At 47.5% G+C, this 17,314-nt stretch overlaps 1 protein-coding gene across 1 annotated transcript in view; it reads right to left on the bottom strand.

Annotated features, from left to right (window-relative positions):
- Positions 1-17,314, bottom strand: part of ABCC1 (ATP binding cassette subfamily C member 1 (ABCC1 blood group)) — a 192,634-nt gene that overhangs the window by 10,690 nt on the left and 164,630 nt on the right. Inside the window, exons 24-27 of the mRNA XM_007986551.3 lie at positions 10,735-10,934; positions 7,625-7,751; positions 6,638-6,739; positions 214-360 (exon numbers count right to left, since the gene is read on the bottom strand). Of these exons, the coding sequence (XP_007984742.3) occupies positions 214-360; positions 6,638-6,739; positions 7,625-7,751; positions 10,735-10,934 (576 nt within the window). The remainder of the gene's footprint in view (positions 1-213; positions 361-6,637; positions 6,740-7,624; positions 7,752-10,734; positions 10,935-17,314) is intronic.

Raw genomic sequence — 17,314 nt, 5'->3', positions numbered from 1 at the left:
TGTCAGTTCGTCTAAAAGCCTTCACTTCTACAAGTTGGATGCGCTCTGAACAGCTTTTACTGCCACGCTCCACTCGCATCCCCTGGAAAAGCCATTCAAGCGGAGGTGTGGAGCCGTGAGTGACTGCGGAGACGCCACAGCTTGATTCATCTGCCTGGTGGCACCCTGTGCCCGACTGGGGATGGGTGGAGCAATGGGGCCATGTGTACCCACCTTTTCTCCCCCATTGATGGTGACATTGATGTGCCTGAGAACGAAGTCCAGGTCCTCTCGGTACCGCAGGCAGTAGTTCCGGAATTCCACTCGGCCCACCTGGGGCCAGTTGCTGGGCGGAGCTGTCTCCTGGATTTGCCAAGGCGCCTTCGATCGCAGCAGAGGGAGAGAGTAAGGAATTCCCAGTCCATCCTGGGAAGCCGTGACTCCCCCAACCTCCCCCCCTCTCACTCACGCTGCCGCCAAAGGTGGCCTCCCAGGCCTCAGCGCTGGGGAGCTGCCCTTCCTGGAATGTTCTTCCCCAAAAGACCCCTTGGCATCCTGTGGATCTCTGGTCGATGCAGAGCGCCCTCCCAGCCCTGTGTCCCTCTGTCCCCTCCCGCGCTGCCTTCTTCAGGGCACTGCCTCTCCCCAGCCCTCTTGGGGCTCGTGCGCTTGAGTGTACACTGTCTCCCACGCCCACTGCACCAGCCACTCCATGAGGACAGGCTCTAATTGTTCACTGCTGTATCCCAGGGCTCAGAGTACATAGTAGGTGTTCAATAAATACGAACATAAACAAGAAGAGTGACACAGCTGCTGACACAGAAAGTGAACCAGTGGCAGAAGGCACAGAAACTGAGGGGACATAATCATCGCTCAGTAGGTCAGAGACACCTTCTGTAATGCTGGCATCTCTCTGTGATACATAATGGCTGACTGGACCATAGCAGTTCATTTTTGTCTGCGACAATTAACCTGATGTTCATGTTCACCTTTCTCTTAAAATAGTTAAACAACTGACTTCTACAGACATTGCTTTTTTTTTTTTTTTTTGAGATGGCGTCTCATTCTGTCTCCCAGGCAGGAGTGCAATGGCATGATCTCAGCTCACTGCAACCTCTGCCTCCCAGGTTCAAACGATTCTCCTGCTTCAGCCTCCTGAGTAGCTGGGACTACAGGCACCCGCCACCACACCCAGCGAATTTATGTATATTTGGTAGAGACAGGGTTTCACCATGTTGGCCAGCCTGGTCTCTAACTCCCAACCTCAGGGGATCCGCCCACCTCGACCTCCCAAGGTGCTGGGATTACAGGCGTGAGTCACCGTGCCCGGTCACAGACAATGTTCTTAATATGAACATGATAGGTAAACTTTAAAAGAATTTTTCTGATAAAATAGAAATGTTGCCTCCAGACTCTTTTAACGTCAAGGAAATGGGTAACAGCTTGTCAGAGACTTCCTATGGAAGAAAGAATTTTTTAGATAGCTATCATTAGGTTGGATAAGGTAATAGATATATTTCAAAAGAGCAAGTAGAGGTATATCTCATCTGTATCTTTAGGCTGATGTAGAATTTTAAGGTTTAGACAACAGTGTGACATTTTACGCACAGACTGGCTCTAGGTATTTGAGGAGCACAATACAGAGATTTTAAAAAGTGATTTTGTAAAATCTACACTATGGTCTCTGTTTCTCTAAAGTAAATGTTTGTGATTTGCTCCTCACACTGCAGTGAGTAAAAAAGAAACAAGAGGGAGGCCGAGGCGGGCGGATCACAAGGTCAGGAGAGTGAGACCATCCTGGCTAACTCGGTGAAACCCTGTCTCTACTAAAAATACAAAAAACTAGCCGGGTGACGTGCCGGGCGTCTGTAGTCCCAGTTACTCGGGAGGCTGAGGCAGGAGAATGGCGTGAACCTGGGAGGCGGAGCTTGCAGTGAGCCGAGATCGTGCCACTGCACTCCAGCCTAGGTGACAGAGCGGGACTCCGTCTCAAAAAAAAAGAAACAAGAACACAATAACATAAATATTCATGTTATGTTTCAATGTTAGGAAAATTTTGTTTTTAGATGCCAATAAAACTTATTTTTTGATAAAATTTTTTTAAAATAAATATTTATAAACAAACGGAGTCAATAAAATGAGTGGTCTTCTCCAGACAGGCATGAGAATAACAGTGAGTGACCCTGGCTGCCCACCCCGGCAGGAAGGCAAGGATAAAAGCAGCAGCTGTATCACAGTGCCTCATCCAGTCCTCACAGCAATCCCATGTGGGGGATCCTTTTACTATCCCCAGTTTACACACAAGAAGACTGAGGCACAGAGAGGGGCGGTGACTTGCCCAGGGACACACCACCCTCCTTCTGAAAAGTAGTTCAGTTCAGCATTTCCTGAGGCCCACGGCGGGATGTGGCCTGGGCCGGGTTCAGTGGTTTTAGCCTCGGGGTGTGCACATTCCTCCAGGGCACACACAGGTGCTGAATCAGGCTGCAGAGCATATGGCCAAGCTCAGGGGCACAGCAGAGAGCACATCACAAGAAAACGCCGGGTACCTTTTAGGCAAGACACGCAGCCCTTTTGTGGATGTGCTATAAAATAACGGCGTGGCCAGGCGCGGTGGCTCACACCTGTAATCCCAGCACTCAGGGAGGCCGAGGCGGCCAGGTCACTTGAGGTCAGGGGTTTGAGACCAGCCTGACCAACACGGTGAAACCCTGGCTCTACTAAAAATACACGAATTAGCTGGGCCTGATGGGTGGGAGCCTGTAATCTCAGCTACTTGGGAGGCTGAGGCAGGAGGATAACTAGAACCTGGGAGGCAGAGGTTGCAGTGAGCCAAAGTGCTGGGATTACAGGCCTGAGCCACTGCGCGGGGCCAAAAAGTAAGTGTTACTGAGCGCTTTCAATGCAACTAATCCAAGTTGCTCTGCTCAGCACTTGAGACCCATGATCCCATCTGAGCCTCACAGCAGCCCTTAGAGGCAGTGACTATTATTAAATGCGGATGCAAAGGTGCCTCATGGTTAAAGAAAAGGTGTCACAGGATAACAGGTAGATCTCACTTATGTTAAAAGAAAAAGAAACAAGCAAACAAACGTGTGGGGGTATGTGGGAATCTACACAGGAAAGTTCTGGGGGAAATGCACCTGAATGCTAATGGAGCCTTTCTCTGGGAAGGAGAGGAACTGGGCAAACAGGAATAAACTTTCTTTCTTTCTTTTTTTTTTTTTTTTAAATACAGAATTTTGCTCTTGTTGCCCAGGCTGGAGAGCAATGGCGTGATCTCAGCTCACTGCAACCTCTGCCTCCTGGGTCCCAGTTCAAGCAATTCTCCTGCCTCAGCCTGCTGAGTAGCTAGAATTACAGGCATGTGCCACCACACCCAGAAAATTTATTTATTTACATTTAGTAGAGACAGGGTTTCACCATGTTAGCCAGGCTGGTCTCGAACTCCTGACCTTGTGATCCGCCCGCCTCGGCCTCTCAAAGTGCTAGCATTACAGGCATGAGCCAACGTGCCTGGCAACAGGAACCAACTTTCATTCTCTGCCATAAACTGATTTTTTGGGGTTTTTTTTTTTTGAGACAGTCTTGCTCTGTCACCCAGGCTGGAGTGTAGTGATATGACCTCAGCTCACTGCAACCTCCACCTCCTGGGTTCCAGCGATCCTCCCACCTCAGCCTCCCAAGTAGCTGGGATTACAGGCACCCACCACCATGCCCGGCTAATTTTTGTATTTTTAGTAGAGACGGGATTCACCATGTTGGCCAGACTGGTCTTGAACTCCTGGCTTCAAGTGACCAACCCACCTTGGCCTCTCAAAGTGCTGGGATTACAGGTGTGGGCCACTGTGTCCAGCCCTGTATTGATTTTTTCTTTTTTAAAATAACAAGCATATCTCTATTTTATAATTTATGTACATAATTGAAGGGGACATGCTATAACAACACAGTGAGGGTAATGGAGAGAAGTATATGGAGCTTTCTATCTGTATATAAAAATACATGTAAATACAGAATAGTGGTAGGACTAATGAGGACGATTACTTTCTCTTGGGTTTGTCAAACACACTCATTCTAAAAATATAAAAGTCAGTCAAAAGTAAAATGCTTTTGGAAACTGAACTCAGGACGGGCGTGGTGGCTGACACCTGTGATCCCAGCACTTTGGGAGGCTGAGGCGGGTGGATCACGAGGTCAGGAGTCCGACACCAGCTGGGCCAACAGGATGAAATCCCGTCTCTACTAAAAATACAAAAATTGCCTGTAATTCCAGCTACTCAGGAGGCTGAGAATCGCTTGAACCCAGGAGGTGGAGGTTGCAGTGAGCTGAGATCATACCACTGCACTCCAGCCTAAAGCCAGACTCAGTATCGAACAAACAAAAAAACAAAACTGAATTCAATCAAACTGCATGCTTTAACTAGATGAATTGCGCGGCATGTGAAATTCACGTATCAATGAGGCTATTATAAAAACTAATGAAATAAGTTAGCTGGGCGGGATGGCAGGTGCTTGTAATCCCAGGTACTTGGGAGGCTGAGGCAGGAGAATCACTTGAATCCAGGAGGTGGAGGTTGCAGTGAGCCAAGATCGTGCCACTGCATTCCAGCTTGGGCAAAAAAAGCAAAATTCCATATAAAAAAAAAAAAAGCCAAACCAAACCTAAATGAAATGCCCTGTAAATGAATTATATAAATTCAGTGTCAAGTTGGAAGCTGCTGGTGTAATGCACCCTTGGTTCCTCAGGGGGGCACTCACGCCATTCTTACAATGCTCACCCGTGACACAGGACCGGTTCACCCAGCTAGACTGTTAAAGGAGTGGGTTGAGGTCACCTCTGTGAATTCCTCAGGACAGACCTTGCAGAGGCCTTGGTCTCACTCCCAAGGGGCATCTCCTCAGGAAGCAGTGTAGCATGACCCCCATGGCACTGGACAGGGTCTCCGAGAAGGCACAGGCTCAATGCCTAAGTCTGCCATTTACCAGCAATGTGATCTTAGACAAATAACTTCACCTTTTTGTCTCAGTTTCCTCACCTGTAAAATTGGGGTAATAACAGCACCTAAATCATAGGGCTGGGCCAAGCATGGTGGCTCTCGCTTGTAATCCCAGCACTTTGGGAGGCCAAGGCAGGAAGATCACTTGAGCTCAGGAGATCGAGACCGGTCTGGGCAACATGGCAAAACCCCATCTCTACTAAAAATACAAAAATCAGTGGGCGTGATGGCGTGCGCCTGTGGTACCAGACACTCAGGAGGCAGAGGTAGGAGAATCACTTGACCCTGGGAGGCAGCGAGTGAGATCGTGCCACACTCCAGCCTGGGCAAGCGTGAGACCGTGTCTCAGAAATCAATCATAGGGCAGGATAAAGATTGAGCATATTACTCTGTGTTAAACGTTTAGGTCTGGCTCTGACATTCTACAAGGCACTCCGTGAGTCCCTGTTATCATTACTGGTGGGGGTGGGGGTGTCGCCAGGCATTACTGTGATTATCACTGCTGTTCCTACTCGTGCTGGTGTTCAGGGCCTAAGAAGGCAGTTATTAAGTGCAACGCGACATCAAAGACTGAAGGCACAGGTCCCAGTCCCAGCTGTTCTACCAAGCCATGTGGGACCTTGGATCAGCCATCGTGCCTCCCCAGGTTCCCTGTTTCTCCATCTATTAAAAAGGGGGCTGGGGTTAAATCACTGCAGGGTTTCCCAAACTTTGGTCAGTTCCCGGCTACATCATTCGTGTAGTATGCATGGACTCATTCTCTTGTTGTTTTAATATGCTTCATCAAGTCACTTAGGCTTCATTTCTCAACTCACTTAAGAGAAACATTTATTACAATCACAAATGGAATAGTAGTAGTATTTTCCGTAACAGGAGTCCCCCATACAAATACATAATAGGGCAAGTGCAGTGGCTCAAGCCTGTAATCCCAGCACTTTGGGAGGCTGAGGCAGGCGGATCACCTGAGGTCAAGAGTTTGAGACCAGCCTGGCCAACTTAGTGAAACCCCATCTCTACTAAAAATACAAAAATTAGCCAGGCATGATGGCAGGCACCTGTAATCCCAGCTATTTCGGAGGCTGAGGCAGGAGAATTACTTGAACCTGGGAGGCGGAGGTTGCAGTGAGCCGAGATCACACTTCTGCACTCCAGCCTGGGCAACAGTGAGACTCCATCTCACATACAAAAAAGCCAAATACATAACAAACAACAGAGGTTATTTCTGATAGACAGAGGCCGTCCTGTTGAGGCTGTAAGTGTGAAGGCTGCTGTTTATCTGTCTGTTGAAGGGAGATCATCTCAATTGCTAAGGTGTTAAAGACCTGCTAGCACCAGACCGACTTTCTCTGTGATACCGTTCAAAGTTACGAAAGAGAACTAGAGGGGGACCTCCTTCACAATGTGAATACCTTCTGAATGCCCTGACAGCATCCCACAGTCTTGTATATGGATACCCCAAATCTTGGGGAAAGCCGGTAAATTATTTTCACCCTAACACTGAGCTCTAAGTAAGTGCTGCAAAAAGACTGGACAAGCGTAAGATGCACTTCCACCTGGTGGGGTGTCCAGCTCACCCCCCTGCTCAGAGGCAGAGGTGCACAGGATAGCGCTCAGAGATCTCCTTGGGGTAAAGCTACACCGAAGACCAGGGGCCTGCCTACCTCCTTCTCGGTCTCTGAATACTCCTTGAGTCTCTCCACGGCCACGATGTTGGTTTCCATCTCAGATGACATCCGAACCAGCCAGTTCAAGTACGTGGTGACCTGCGAGTGGAAGAGTCACGTGGCATTTCTAGAGTGAGCAGGCATATTTTTCTTTTCTTTTCCTTTCTTTTTCCACTGAGATAACAGGAAACAAATTATTTTCAACAAGAATGAATTATCGGAGGCCGAGGCGGGCAGATCACCGGAGGCCAGGGGTTTGAGACCAGCCTGGCCAACATGGCAAAACCCCATCAGTTGCTACTAAAAATACAAAATTAGCCAGCCGTGGTGACGCATGCCTGTAACCCCAGCTATCTGGGGAGCTGAGGCAGGAGAATCACTTGAACTCAGGAGGCAGAGGTTGCAGTGAGCCAAGATCATGCCACTGCATTCCAGCCTCGGCAACAAAGTGAGACTCTGTCTCCAAAAAAAAAAAAAAAAAAAAAAAGTTATGAATTATGAAACAGGTAAGAAAGGTACAGAAATTAACAAACCCAGCTACAGCCATCACCCAGGCCTGCCACATTGCTATCTCCTAAGCACATACCACGTTACCAAAATAACTCATGGGTCACAGAAGTAATAAGAAACTGGAAAATATTTTTAACCAGGTGACAATATGAAAACACAATGTATCACCATTCGTGAGATGCAGCTAAAGCAGTTCTTAGAGGGAAATTCATAGTTTTAAAAGCATTCCCCTCGTAGCTGAAGGTATCCTCTTGGGCCACCAAGGAATCTCTGTGACTAATGGGGGAAATACTGGACTCATGTCAAATCCCTCTCCTGCTCTAGTTAGTCACCAGGCGCTGTACCCACTCCTGAAACTCCATGCCTCTCACGTTCCTCTCCCCCATTGCTGTTGGAGTTGGAATCCAAAGAAAAGGACAACTAGCTCCCCCATTAACAGACTTTAATAATCCAGTCACGAGCATCCCCTCTTACCTGCAATGAGTAAGACACTGAGAGACCCACCAAGCCAGCACTAAGGCTGTGCCTGGAGATCACCGCGAACAGGGCAGCAAACAGAACGATGCAGTTGCCCACACACTCCAACCGCACGGCCAGCCACCTGCGCCAAGACACACAGGCAAACAAACAGGCGTGGAGTCAGCTTTACAGAGACTCGGCTTACAGTTCTTGGGGGCAGAAGGGGATTCTTTGCTAACTCAAGTAACTCCGCAATAGTTCCAGAGAGTCCTTCCTGGCACTGCTTTTTCAAAACATGCACAATGGGTGCAGAGGAGGGAGGGCCGAAAGGGCACGATGCCAGTAAATCTTCATGAATCTGGCAAACCCATGGATTAAAACACAGCTCTACAGAGGCAATCTTCCCTGGAATCTGAAGCTTGCCTTTTTAAAAACCAACTTTTTTCTCATTCAAGTCTTTAAAATATATACATATAGGCAGGGCGCATTGGCTAACGCCTGTAATGATCTCTCTCTGTGTGTGTGCGTATGTGTGTATATATATGTACACAGTGTATATATACACACACATATATACACATATATACACACACATATATACACGTATATGTATGTATATACACACACACACACATAATGCATTAACAACAACAATAACAAAGACGTCCTGGAAATTCCTAAATACTAAGAAGACATCAACTGTAAGAGACACCAGTGATTTAAAAATAACCATCATTATTTCTCAGCCTTTTGGCTAAAAACAAGTAGAAAATAACAGTCTCTTGCTACGAGACAGATCTGAGAGGGCGGTGGGTAACGAGCACGAGTAAACATCACTGTAACGTTCCCAAACCCAGACTCTTCATTTCAAAATGTGAAAATACACTATTTTATCCTTTAAAATAGACACGGAAATCTTGTTTTCTGTCGTTTTGTTTTTTTGAGATGGGGTCTTGCTCTGTCATCCAGGCTGGACTGTGGATGACATGATCACAGCTTATTGCAGCCTCAACCTTCCAGGTTCAAGTGATCCCCCTGCCTCAGCCTGAGTAGCTGGGACTACAGGCCCACACCACCACACCTGGCTTTTTTTTTGTTTATTTTTTTCTTTTTTTTCAGGGACAGGGTCTCCCTATAGTGCCCAGGCTGGTCTCAAACTCTTGGTCTCAAGCGACCCTCCTACCTTGGCCACTCAAAGTGCTGGGATTACAGATGTGAACACTGTGCCCGGTCATCTTATTTGTTTAAAGTTAGGTTACGTATGGTATCACGTAGCATCAGAACTATTTTATTTTACTTTTTATTTTATTCTTCTCTTCTCTCCTGTGCTATTCTATTATTTTTTGAGATGGAGTTTTGCTCTTGTTGCCCAGGCTGGAGTGCAATGGCACAGACTTGGCTCACCGAAACCTCTGCCTCCTGGGTTCAAGTGATTATTCTGCCTCAGCCTCCCAAGTAGTTGGGACTACAGGCACCCACAACCATGCCCAGCTAATTTTTTTGCATTTTTAATATAGACGGAGTTTTACCATGTTGACCAGGCTCGTCTCGAACTCCTGACTTCAGGTGATCCACCCGCCTTGGCCTCCCAAAGTGCTGGGATTACAGACGTGAGCCACCGCGCCTGGCCACCTTATTTGTTTAAACTAGGCTTCGTATGATATCATATAGCACTGTAACTATTACTTTAATGTTCTAATATAAAGCATTCTAGGAAGATGGGGTGTTGATCTTTTCTCCATTGCAGCCCGTATGAACCATGTGATTGATCCTTACTACTCCGGCAGACACAGCCAGACTGTGACAAACTCCCTACAAATTCTGCAAGGGAAGTCAAGGTCTCTAGTCATTCAGGGTTGGCCCACCCAGGTTTATACTTGGGATTAGAGTGTGTAAGATGGGCTAATGGTTGTGGGACAGCTCTGGGGTGTTGTCACTTTTTCAGAAAAGTCTATCAGGATGCAAATGGGTAAGAGAGATGCTATTTTAGGGGTAAGTCAGACACTTCTCTAAATTCAGCAAATAATTAGCAAACTTCTGCCTCTTCTGGATTGATGCTATTATCTGTGATCCGCAAGGTGTCAATCTCCCACCCCCATCTCCTTTTTTTGTTTTTCCAGAGACAGGATCTCATTCTGTCGCCCAGGCTGGAGTGCAGTGGTGCAATCATAGCTCAATGCATCTTTGAACTCCTGGGCTCAAACAATCCTCCAGCCTCAGCCTCTCGAGAAGCTAGGACTACAGGCACACACCACCATGACAGGCTACTTTTTTTTTTTTGAGACTGAGTCTCGCTCTGTCGCCCAGGCTGGAGTGCAGTGGCCAGATCTCAGTTCACTGCAAGCTCTGCCTCCCGGGTTTATGCCATTCTCCTGCCTCAGCCTCCCGAGTAGCTGGGACTACAGGAGCCCGCCACCTCGCCCGGCTAGTTTTTTATATTTTTTAGTAGAGACAGAGTTTCACTGGGTTAGCCAGGATGGTCTCGATCTCCTGACCTTGTGATCTGCCCGCCTCGGCCTCCCAAAAATGCTGGGATTACAGGCTTGAGCCACTGCGCCCGCCCCTTTTTTTTTTTTTTTAAGAGAGATGGGGGTCTTGCTATGTTGCCCAGGCTGGCCTGGAATCTCTGGCCTTAAGGGATCCTCCTGCCTCAGCCTCCCAAAGTACTGAGATTATAGGCGTGAGCCATGACATCTGGCCCACAAGATGACAATCTCATATGGTTCAGTTTAGTATTAGTAAATTGCTTCTGACACACTTCACCCAGGGGTGCATGACCACCCCCAGAGAGGAACAGCAGCATGAAGATTCTCAATAGCAGAGCCTGTCGCTGACAGTCTTGCGTCACTAGGACGACAGTTAATGGGAAGCACCTGCACGGCTTTCTGACTCCAGAACAACTGTGTCCCTGCACGTAAATGCCCCGGGCACTACATGTCTACAGTGCTGCTGTCTACCCTTAATGATTCATCAGTCCTCTGCGCTCATCAAGCCTCTCCACCCTTTCTGCAAAGGCCCAGGTTTGGCTTTGTACCCAGCTGAAGATACGAGGAAGAGATCGAGGCAAAGGCACAAGGTGCTAAGGCGGCCTCCTCCGCCTCCTCCTGTGGGCCCACCATGCCCACCTGTTGGCCACGATGCTAGGGTAATAGGCCTTCTGGTTCTCGTCCACCTTCAGGTCACTCTGGTGAATGAAGCGCTCCTGCTCCTCGAAGGCTCGAATGATGCTGACCCCCAGCAAGGTCTCGTTGAAATGGGAATAGACTGGGGAGCGGCTGACGGACTCGAGGCGCTTCAGCTGCCGGGAGGAGGCCACGTAGAACCTCTGGAGTAGAGAACAGATGCGGGGAGTTGATGAAGGTTCCCTCATCCCATCCTCCCAGGGCAGGGTTGTGCTGGACAAAGTCTAGACATCACCGATACCTCCAGGAAGCAAAATGTTAGAGCCAGGCTGCTCTCACAAGGGTGCCCATGCACCTGGTGAAGCACAGGGATAGCACCACCAATGACAAGGACAGTGACGATTAATAGCTCATGCTTATGCAAAGACCACTGCCCCAGGCATAGTTCTAAGCATTTTTACAAACATCAGTTCATTCAATCCTCACAAAAAACCTATGAGGTGCTCATTCCTACAAATGATGAGTAAACTAAGGCACAAAGAAGCTAGTTAATCTCCCCCCCAAGGTGACGTGACTAGCAAGGGGCAGAGCTGGGATTCAAATCCAGGACATCTGGACTGCAAAGGGCTAACCACTACCCTGTACTGCCTCTCTGAAGCCTTTCACCTCCAGGGCTTTCTGGAACCAGCAGTGTGGTTTTGGGCATAGGCTTTGAGGTCAACGAGACCTCAGTTCAAATCCTGACTCAACTACTGACTGGCAATATAAACACGGCTAACACTTTATTTCTCTAAGCCTCAGTTTCCTCATCTGTAAAATGGGAACAACAAGGCTTGCTTGGCCAGGTGTGGTGGCTCATGCCTGTAACACCCGCACTTCAGGAGGCAGAGGCGGGAGATCACTTGAGGTCAGGAGCTTGAGATCAGCCCAGGCACATGGCAAAACGCCATCTCTACAAAAATAAAAAATTATTAAAAAAAAAAAACTCACAAGGCTTGCTTCACAGGGTCATTGTGAGGGTGACATGTAAGAATTACAGTCTTACATGTGATGTGTATTTGCGTGCATACATTATTTCATAAATCATATAGATATACATGATGTCACTAAGCACAGTGCCTGGTAATATTAGGTTGAACCGTAAGAAATGGCTGTTTCTGTAGATAAGAAATGAATATTAGCAATTTCATATAGTTTGACCTAACAGTAAGCACTCAGTTAGCTGGTGACTACCGTTATTAAGTGACAGAATTCCACCTGTTGATCACATCCCCTCAGGGGTGACTGTGTCCCTGCAATGGCTGGTTCTGGCACACTCAGCCCAGCTGAGATGCCCATGAAGATGAGGTCAATCTCGTCACCCTCCTCCTTCGATGGCCTCCCAGTGCTCTTAGAGTTGCCAACCATGCTTCCCTCAACTCATCTTGTCCTGTAACTCTCCCCTCTTCCTTTCCTGTACACAGGCCACCTGTCTCCACCACCATTCCTGTCCCATCCAGGCCATTCCTCATCACCCAGCAGATGGTAGCACAAATGTCACTTCCTAGGGAAGCCCTTCCCATCCTCCAACATGAGCACCATCTCCGGGCTTCAGTGTCCCAGCTCCTGGGCTACGATGATACGTTTCACAAGCAGCTCCACCCACCCTCGCCGGGAGATGCCTCATCTGCTCTGCCTGCCCCAACCTGTGCATTCAGCCAGTGCCAGGCACCAAGAGCCGCCTGCTAAGTGTCATTAGATTCAGAACAAAAGCCAGCCACCCTCTGGAAGCTTTATGGAGCTGTGGATCAGAGGCTGCACTAGCCATTTGAGGACACCGCACTCTCCTAGACTAGGTTTTCTCATCTATGCAAAAGAAACTGGTGAGCTCAGGGTTCCCGATTCCAAAAGGTGCCTACAATTGCTTATCGACAGCAGAGCTGGGAAAACTAATACAGGGTTGCTAGGAACTCAGCCTCCCTGCGTCCTGCCCTGCGCCAGGTGTACTGGGCTGCTTTGGGGCAGAGTCCAACAGAGAGCATCAACAGCAGCAGGTGGCTTTTACGAGGCCTCTGTGGTTGGCAGCTTCTTTCTGGGTGGCGGCACAGGCGTTAATTGGAACCACAGATGGAGAGCCTCCTGGGGCCCTAGAAGCTCTGTAAGTGAACCCAGGCACCACACAACCCCACGCAGTCTCAGAATAGCTGTTCCGCCAATTCCTGGAATATGGATCAGATATAATTTCTTCTCCAGTTGTTCCCACCGCCTCCCGTGAAATCCAGATCCCTCTGCACGGCTGAAGGCCCAGGTGGTTCTGCCCCATCTTACCCTGGACCACATCTCCTTCCTCTCTCATTGGCTTGCCTTCTGAACAGTCCAGATGCAAATCACTCTGAAAGGTGTTACCTGTTCAATTTCCTCCATTTGCCACTGCCTCTGAACCTTATTTACTGGAAAAATCTAACCTGAGATGAATATTTGTTCAGGAATGATCTGATTATTTTTTTAGTTTTTAAGACAGAGTCTTGCTGTGTCACCCAGGCTGGAATGCAGTGGCATAATCTTGGCTCATTGCAACCTCTGCCTCCCAGGTTCAAGCAATTCTCCTGCCTCAGCCTCCTGAGTAGCTGGGATTGCAGGCGCCCACCACCGCACCTGGCTAATTTTTGTATTTTTAGTAGAGATGGAGTTTCACCATGTTGGCCAGGCTGGTCTCAAACTCCTGACCTCAGGTGATCCACCTGCCCCGCCGATCTGATGTTTTTTTGAGACAACTTGCTCTGTCACCAAGGCTGAAGTGCAGTGGCACAATGTCAGCTCACTGCAACCTTCACCTCCCAGGCTCAAGTGACCCTTCCACCTCAGCCTCCCAAGTAGGTGGGACTACAGGTGCATGCCACCACACCCAGCTAATTTTTGTATTTTTGGTAGAGATCAGGTTTTCCCATTTTGCTCAGGCTGGTCTCGAACTCCTGCGCCCAAGCGATCCTCCCGCCTCGGCCTCCCAAAGTGCTGAGATAACAGGCATAAGCCACCTCACCCGACCAAACTTCATGTAAATGAAATCTCAAAGTACCTACTCTCTTGCGTCTGGCTTCTTTTGATCACTATAATTATCTGTGAGATAAACCCAAATTGTTGTGTATTAGCATTCCATTCCTTTTTACTACTCGGCCATAGAATGTATAATTATATCACAATTTATTTCTCCACAGTCCTGTTAACGGACATTTGAGCTGTTTCCAGTTTGCGGCGATTATGAATCAAGATGCTGAGAACATTCTAAGCACTGTCTTTGCTTTTTTTTTTTTTTTTTTCCATATACACTTAAGAATGAGACTGCTTGGTGAGAGGATAAATGTACGTTTAGCCAAAAGCCATTAAAAAATTTACTATCCTATAATCTTGACCCTTAAAAAGATGATGTTTTCATGTATCCACCTCCCTTCCAGTCCTGCCCACACACATTATACATTTTATCTCAGTGAAGACAGCACACATACAACTTGGTCCTTTGCTGAGATCATTTCCTTTGTTGTTGAAAAATAAAATCCTTGGTGCTCCAACAGCTGTGTCTTCTAATTATCCCTGCTCAAAGCCACATTGTTCCACTGTGTACCCCTGCTCAAAGCCACATCGCTCCACGGTGTCCCCAAGGTCCTGCTATTGGCAGACATTTAAGTTGCCCTCAACATTGCATTTGGACTGTTTTGGAGTCTTCTTTTTGAGTCTTTCAGGAAATTTTCCAGCTGGCGTATGAACATAGATAACATTTTTAGTAAATGCAAAAAAAAAAAAAAAAAGGCTGGCACCAATTTCAAGGGGATATAATGAGACTCCAGGAACCAGACCTACTCTCTGATTCCATCACTGTTTGTTCTCATCAATCATTGGGCCACAGTGTGGTGGTGCGCAGGGGCCAGCTGACTGAACCAAGGCCCCCTGGATGCCACCTGAACAGCTGTGCAGCATGGTTTGAGATATGCCATACCTCATGGTTTCTTACTCTTGTTTTGCTTTGCAGCTGGAACGCTCCCATCTAAACAACCCATCCCTACTGGCAACCGTGCTGCAGTTAATCTTTTAGGGGTAAGTAACGGCACAGTTTGGGAACTGGACAGACTTGAGGTTGCACTCTTAGCTCTCCCACGTAGCAAGATGTTCCACCTGTCAATTGAAAACATGATCTATCCTGCGATATGCTAAGAAACCACATGTGTTTACAGAACAAAGAACATATAACCGTTTCTGCAGAAGGGATGCAGCAGAGACGACTGACTGCCTACACAATTTCTCCTTCTTTCCAACAGAAACTTCTTTATTTTTCTGAGACAGAGTCTCGCTCTGTCACCCAGGCTGGAGTGCAGTGGTGCAATCTTGACTCACTGCAACCTCCGCCTCCCGGGTTCAAGCAATCTCCTGTCTCAGCCTTCCGAGTAGCTGGGATTACAGGCACATACCATCACACCTGGCTAATTTTTCTATTTTTAGTAGAGACAGGGTTTCATCATATTGTTCAGGCTGGTCTCAAACTCCTGACTTCAGGTGATCCAACCGCCTCAGCCTCCCAAAGGGCTAGAACTACAGGCGTGAGCCACCACGCCCAGGCCCAACAGAAACTTCTTGTTGGGAAGTGCTATGTGCCCAGCTGAAACATGACACTTCCCAGGGTCCCTTGTGAATAGAGGTGGTCCCACGACTAAGTTCTGGACAATTATATGTACAGGTGTCCCTCTGATCCAAGGTTTCACTGTCCACGGCTATATGGTTTGGCTGTGTCCCCACCCACATCTCATCCTGAATTGTAGTTCCGTTAATCCCCATGTGTCATCGGAGGGACCAGCTGGAGATAACTGAATCATAGGGGCAGTTTCCCCCAACCTGTTCTCATGATAGTGAGTTCTCACAAGATCTGATGGTTTTATAAGGGAGCTCCCTGACTTCGTGGCGCCCTCATTCTTCCTCCTGCCGCCATGTGAAGGAGGACATGTTTGCTTCTCCTTGTGCCATGTCCTCCTTCTGCCATGGCCTCCTCAGCCGTGCGGAACTGTGAGTTAATCACATCTCTTTCCTCAATAAATTACCCAGTACTGAGTATTTCTTCACAGCAGCATGAGGATAAACTAATACACATGGTTTTGGTTATCCACGGTCAACTGCGATAGAAAAACAGTAAATGAAATGAAATAAATGAAAAATTTCAGAAATAAATAATGTGTAAGTTTTAAATTGTGCACCCTTCTGAGTAGTGTGATGAAATCTCCCCCAGTCCCATCTGGGGTGTGAATTATCCCTTTGTCCAGCAGATCCACGCTGCAGACCCTCCCTGCCAGTTTAGTCACTTAACAGTCATATCAGTTATCAGACTGACTGCCATGGTACTGTAGGGCTTATGTGTAAGTAACCCAAATTTACTCAGTAACGCTCCTGGCTGGGCGCAGTGGCTCATGCCTGTAATCCCAGCACTTTGGGAGGCTGAGACGGGCGGATCACTTGGGGTCAGGAGTTTGAGACCAGCCTGGCCAACATGGTGAAACCCCGTCTCTACTAAAAATACAAAAACTAGCTGGGCGTGGCTCATGCCTGTAATCCCAGCTACTTGGGAGGCTGAGGCAAGAGAATTACTTGAACCCGGGAGGTGGATGTTGCAGTGAACCGAGATTCCATCACTGCACTCCAGCCTGGAGGACAGAGCTAGACTCTGTCTCAAAAAAAATAATAATAATAATAATAATAATGCCTCTAAAGTGCAGGAGTAGTGATACTGGCATATTGTTATAATTGCTCTATTTTATTATAAATTACTGCTATTAATCTCTTATTATGCCAAATTTATAAATGAAACTTTATCATAGGTATGTATGTACAGGAAAAAAAACAGTATACGTAGGATTCAATACTATCTGCGGTTTCAGGCATCCATTAGGAGGGGTCTTAAAATGTGTGCCTGTAGATAAGGGAGTAGTGCTGATTCAGCACCCATATGCTCCCTTGTCCTACTTCCCTTCCTTGGTCTCACTGACTGAAATATAGATATAATGGCTGGAGCTCCAGCAGCAACCTTGGACCATGAGGCCAACTTAAGAATGAAAGGCTTGTATAAATATGGTAAGATTATTAAAATGTTTAAATAAAAGCAGGTATCTGGGATATTTAACTCATGAAGCTGCCATACCAGCCCTGAACAGCCTACCTCTAAATTTCTATTATGACAGAGAAAAAGAAACGTCTGTCTTATTTAAGTTGCTATTATTCATGTTTTTTCTTTAGTTCCTGTCTCCTGCAGGAGGCTTAGGAACTAAAGAATTTTATACTTGAAGAAATTTTAGGCTGGGCACAGTGGCTCACACCTGTAATCCCAACACTTTGGGAGGTCGACGTGGGTAGATCACCTGAGGTCAGGAGTTTGAGACCAGCCTGGTCAACACTGGTGAAACCCCATCTCTACCAAAAATGCAAAAATTAGCCGGCCGTGGTGGATCGCGCCTGTTAACTCGGGAGGCTGAGGCAGGGGAATCACTTGAACTGGGAGGTGGAGGTTGCAGTAAGCCAAGATTGCGCCACTGCACTCCAGCCTGGGTGACAGAGCAAGACTCTGTCTCAA

This window comes from Chlorocebus sabaeus, chromosome 5, assembly GCF_047675955.1.
Source record: "Chlorocebus sabaeus isolate Y175 chromosome 5, mChlSab1.0.hap1, whole genome shotgun sequence".
NCBI lineage: Eukaryota > Metazoa > Chordata > Mammalia > Primates > Cercopithecidae > Chlorocebus > Chlorocebus sabaeus.
The sequence above is the reverse complement of the archived record's forward strand: the minus strand, read 5'-3'. Positions and strand labels throughout refer to the sequence as shown.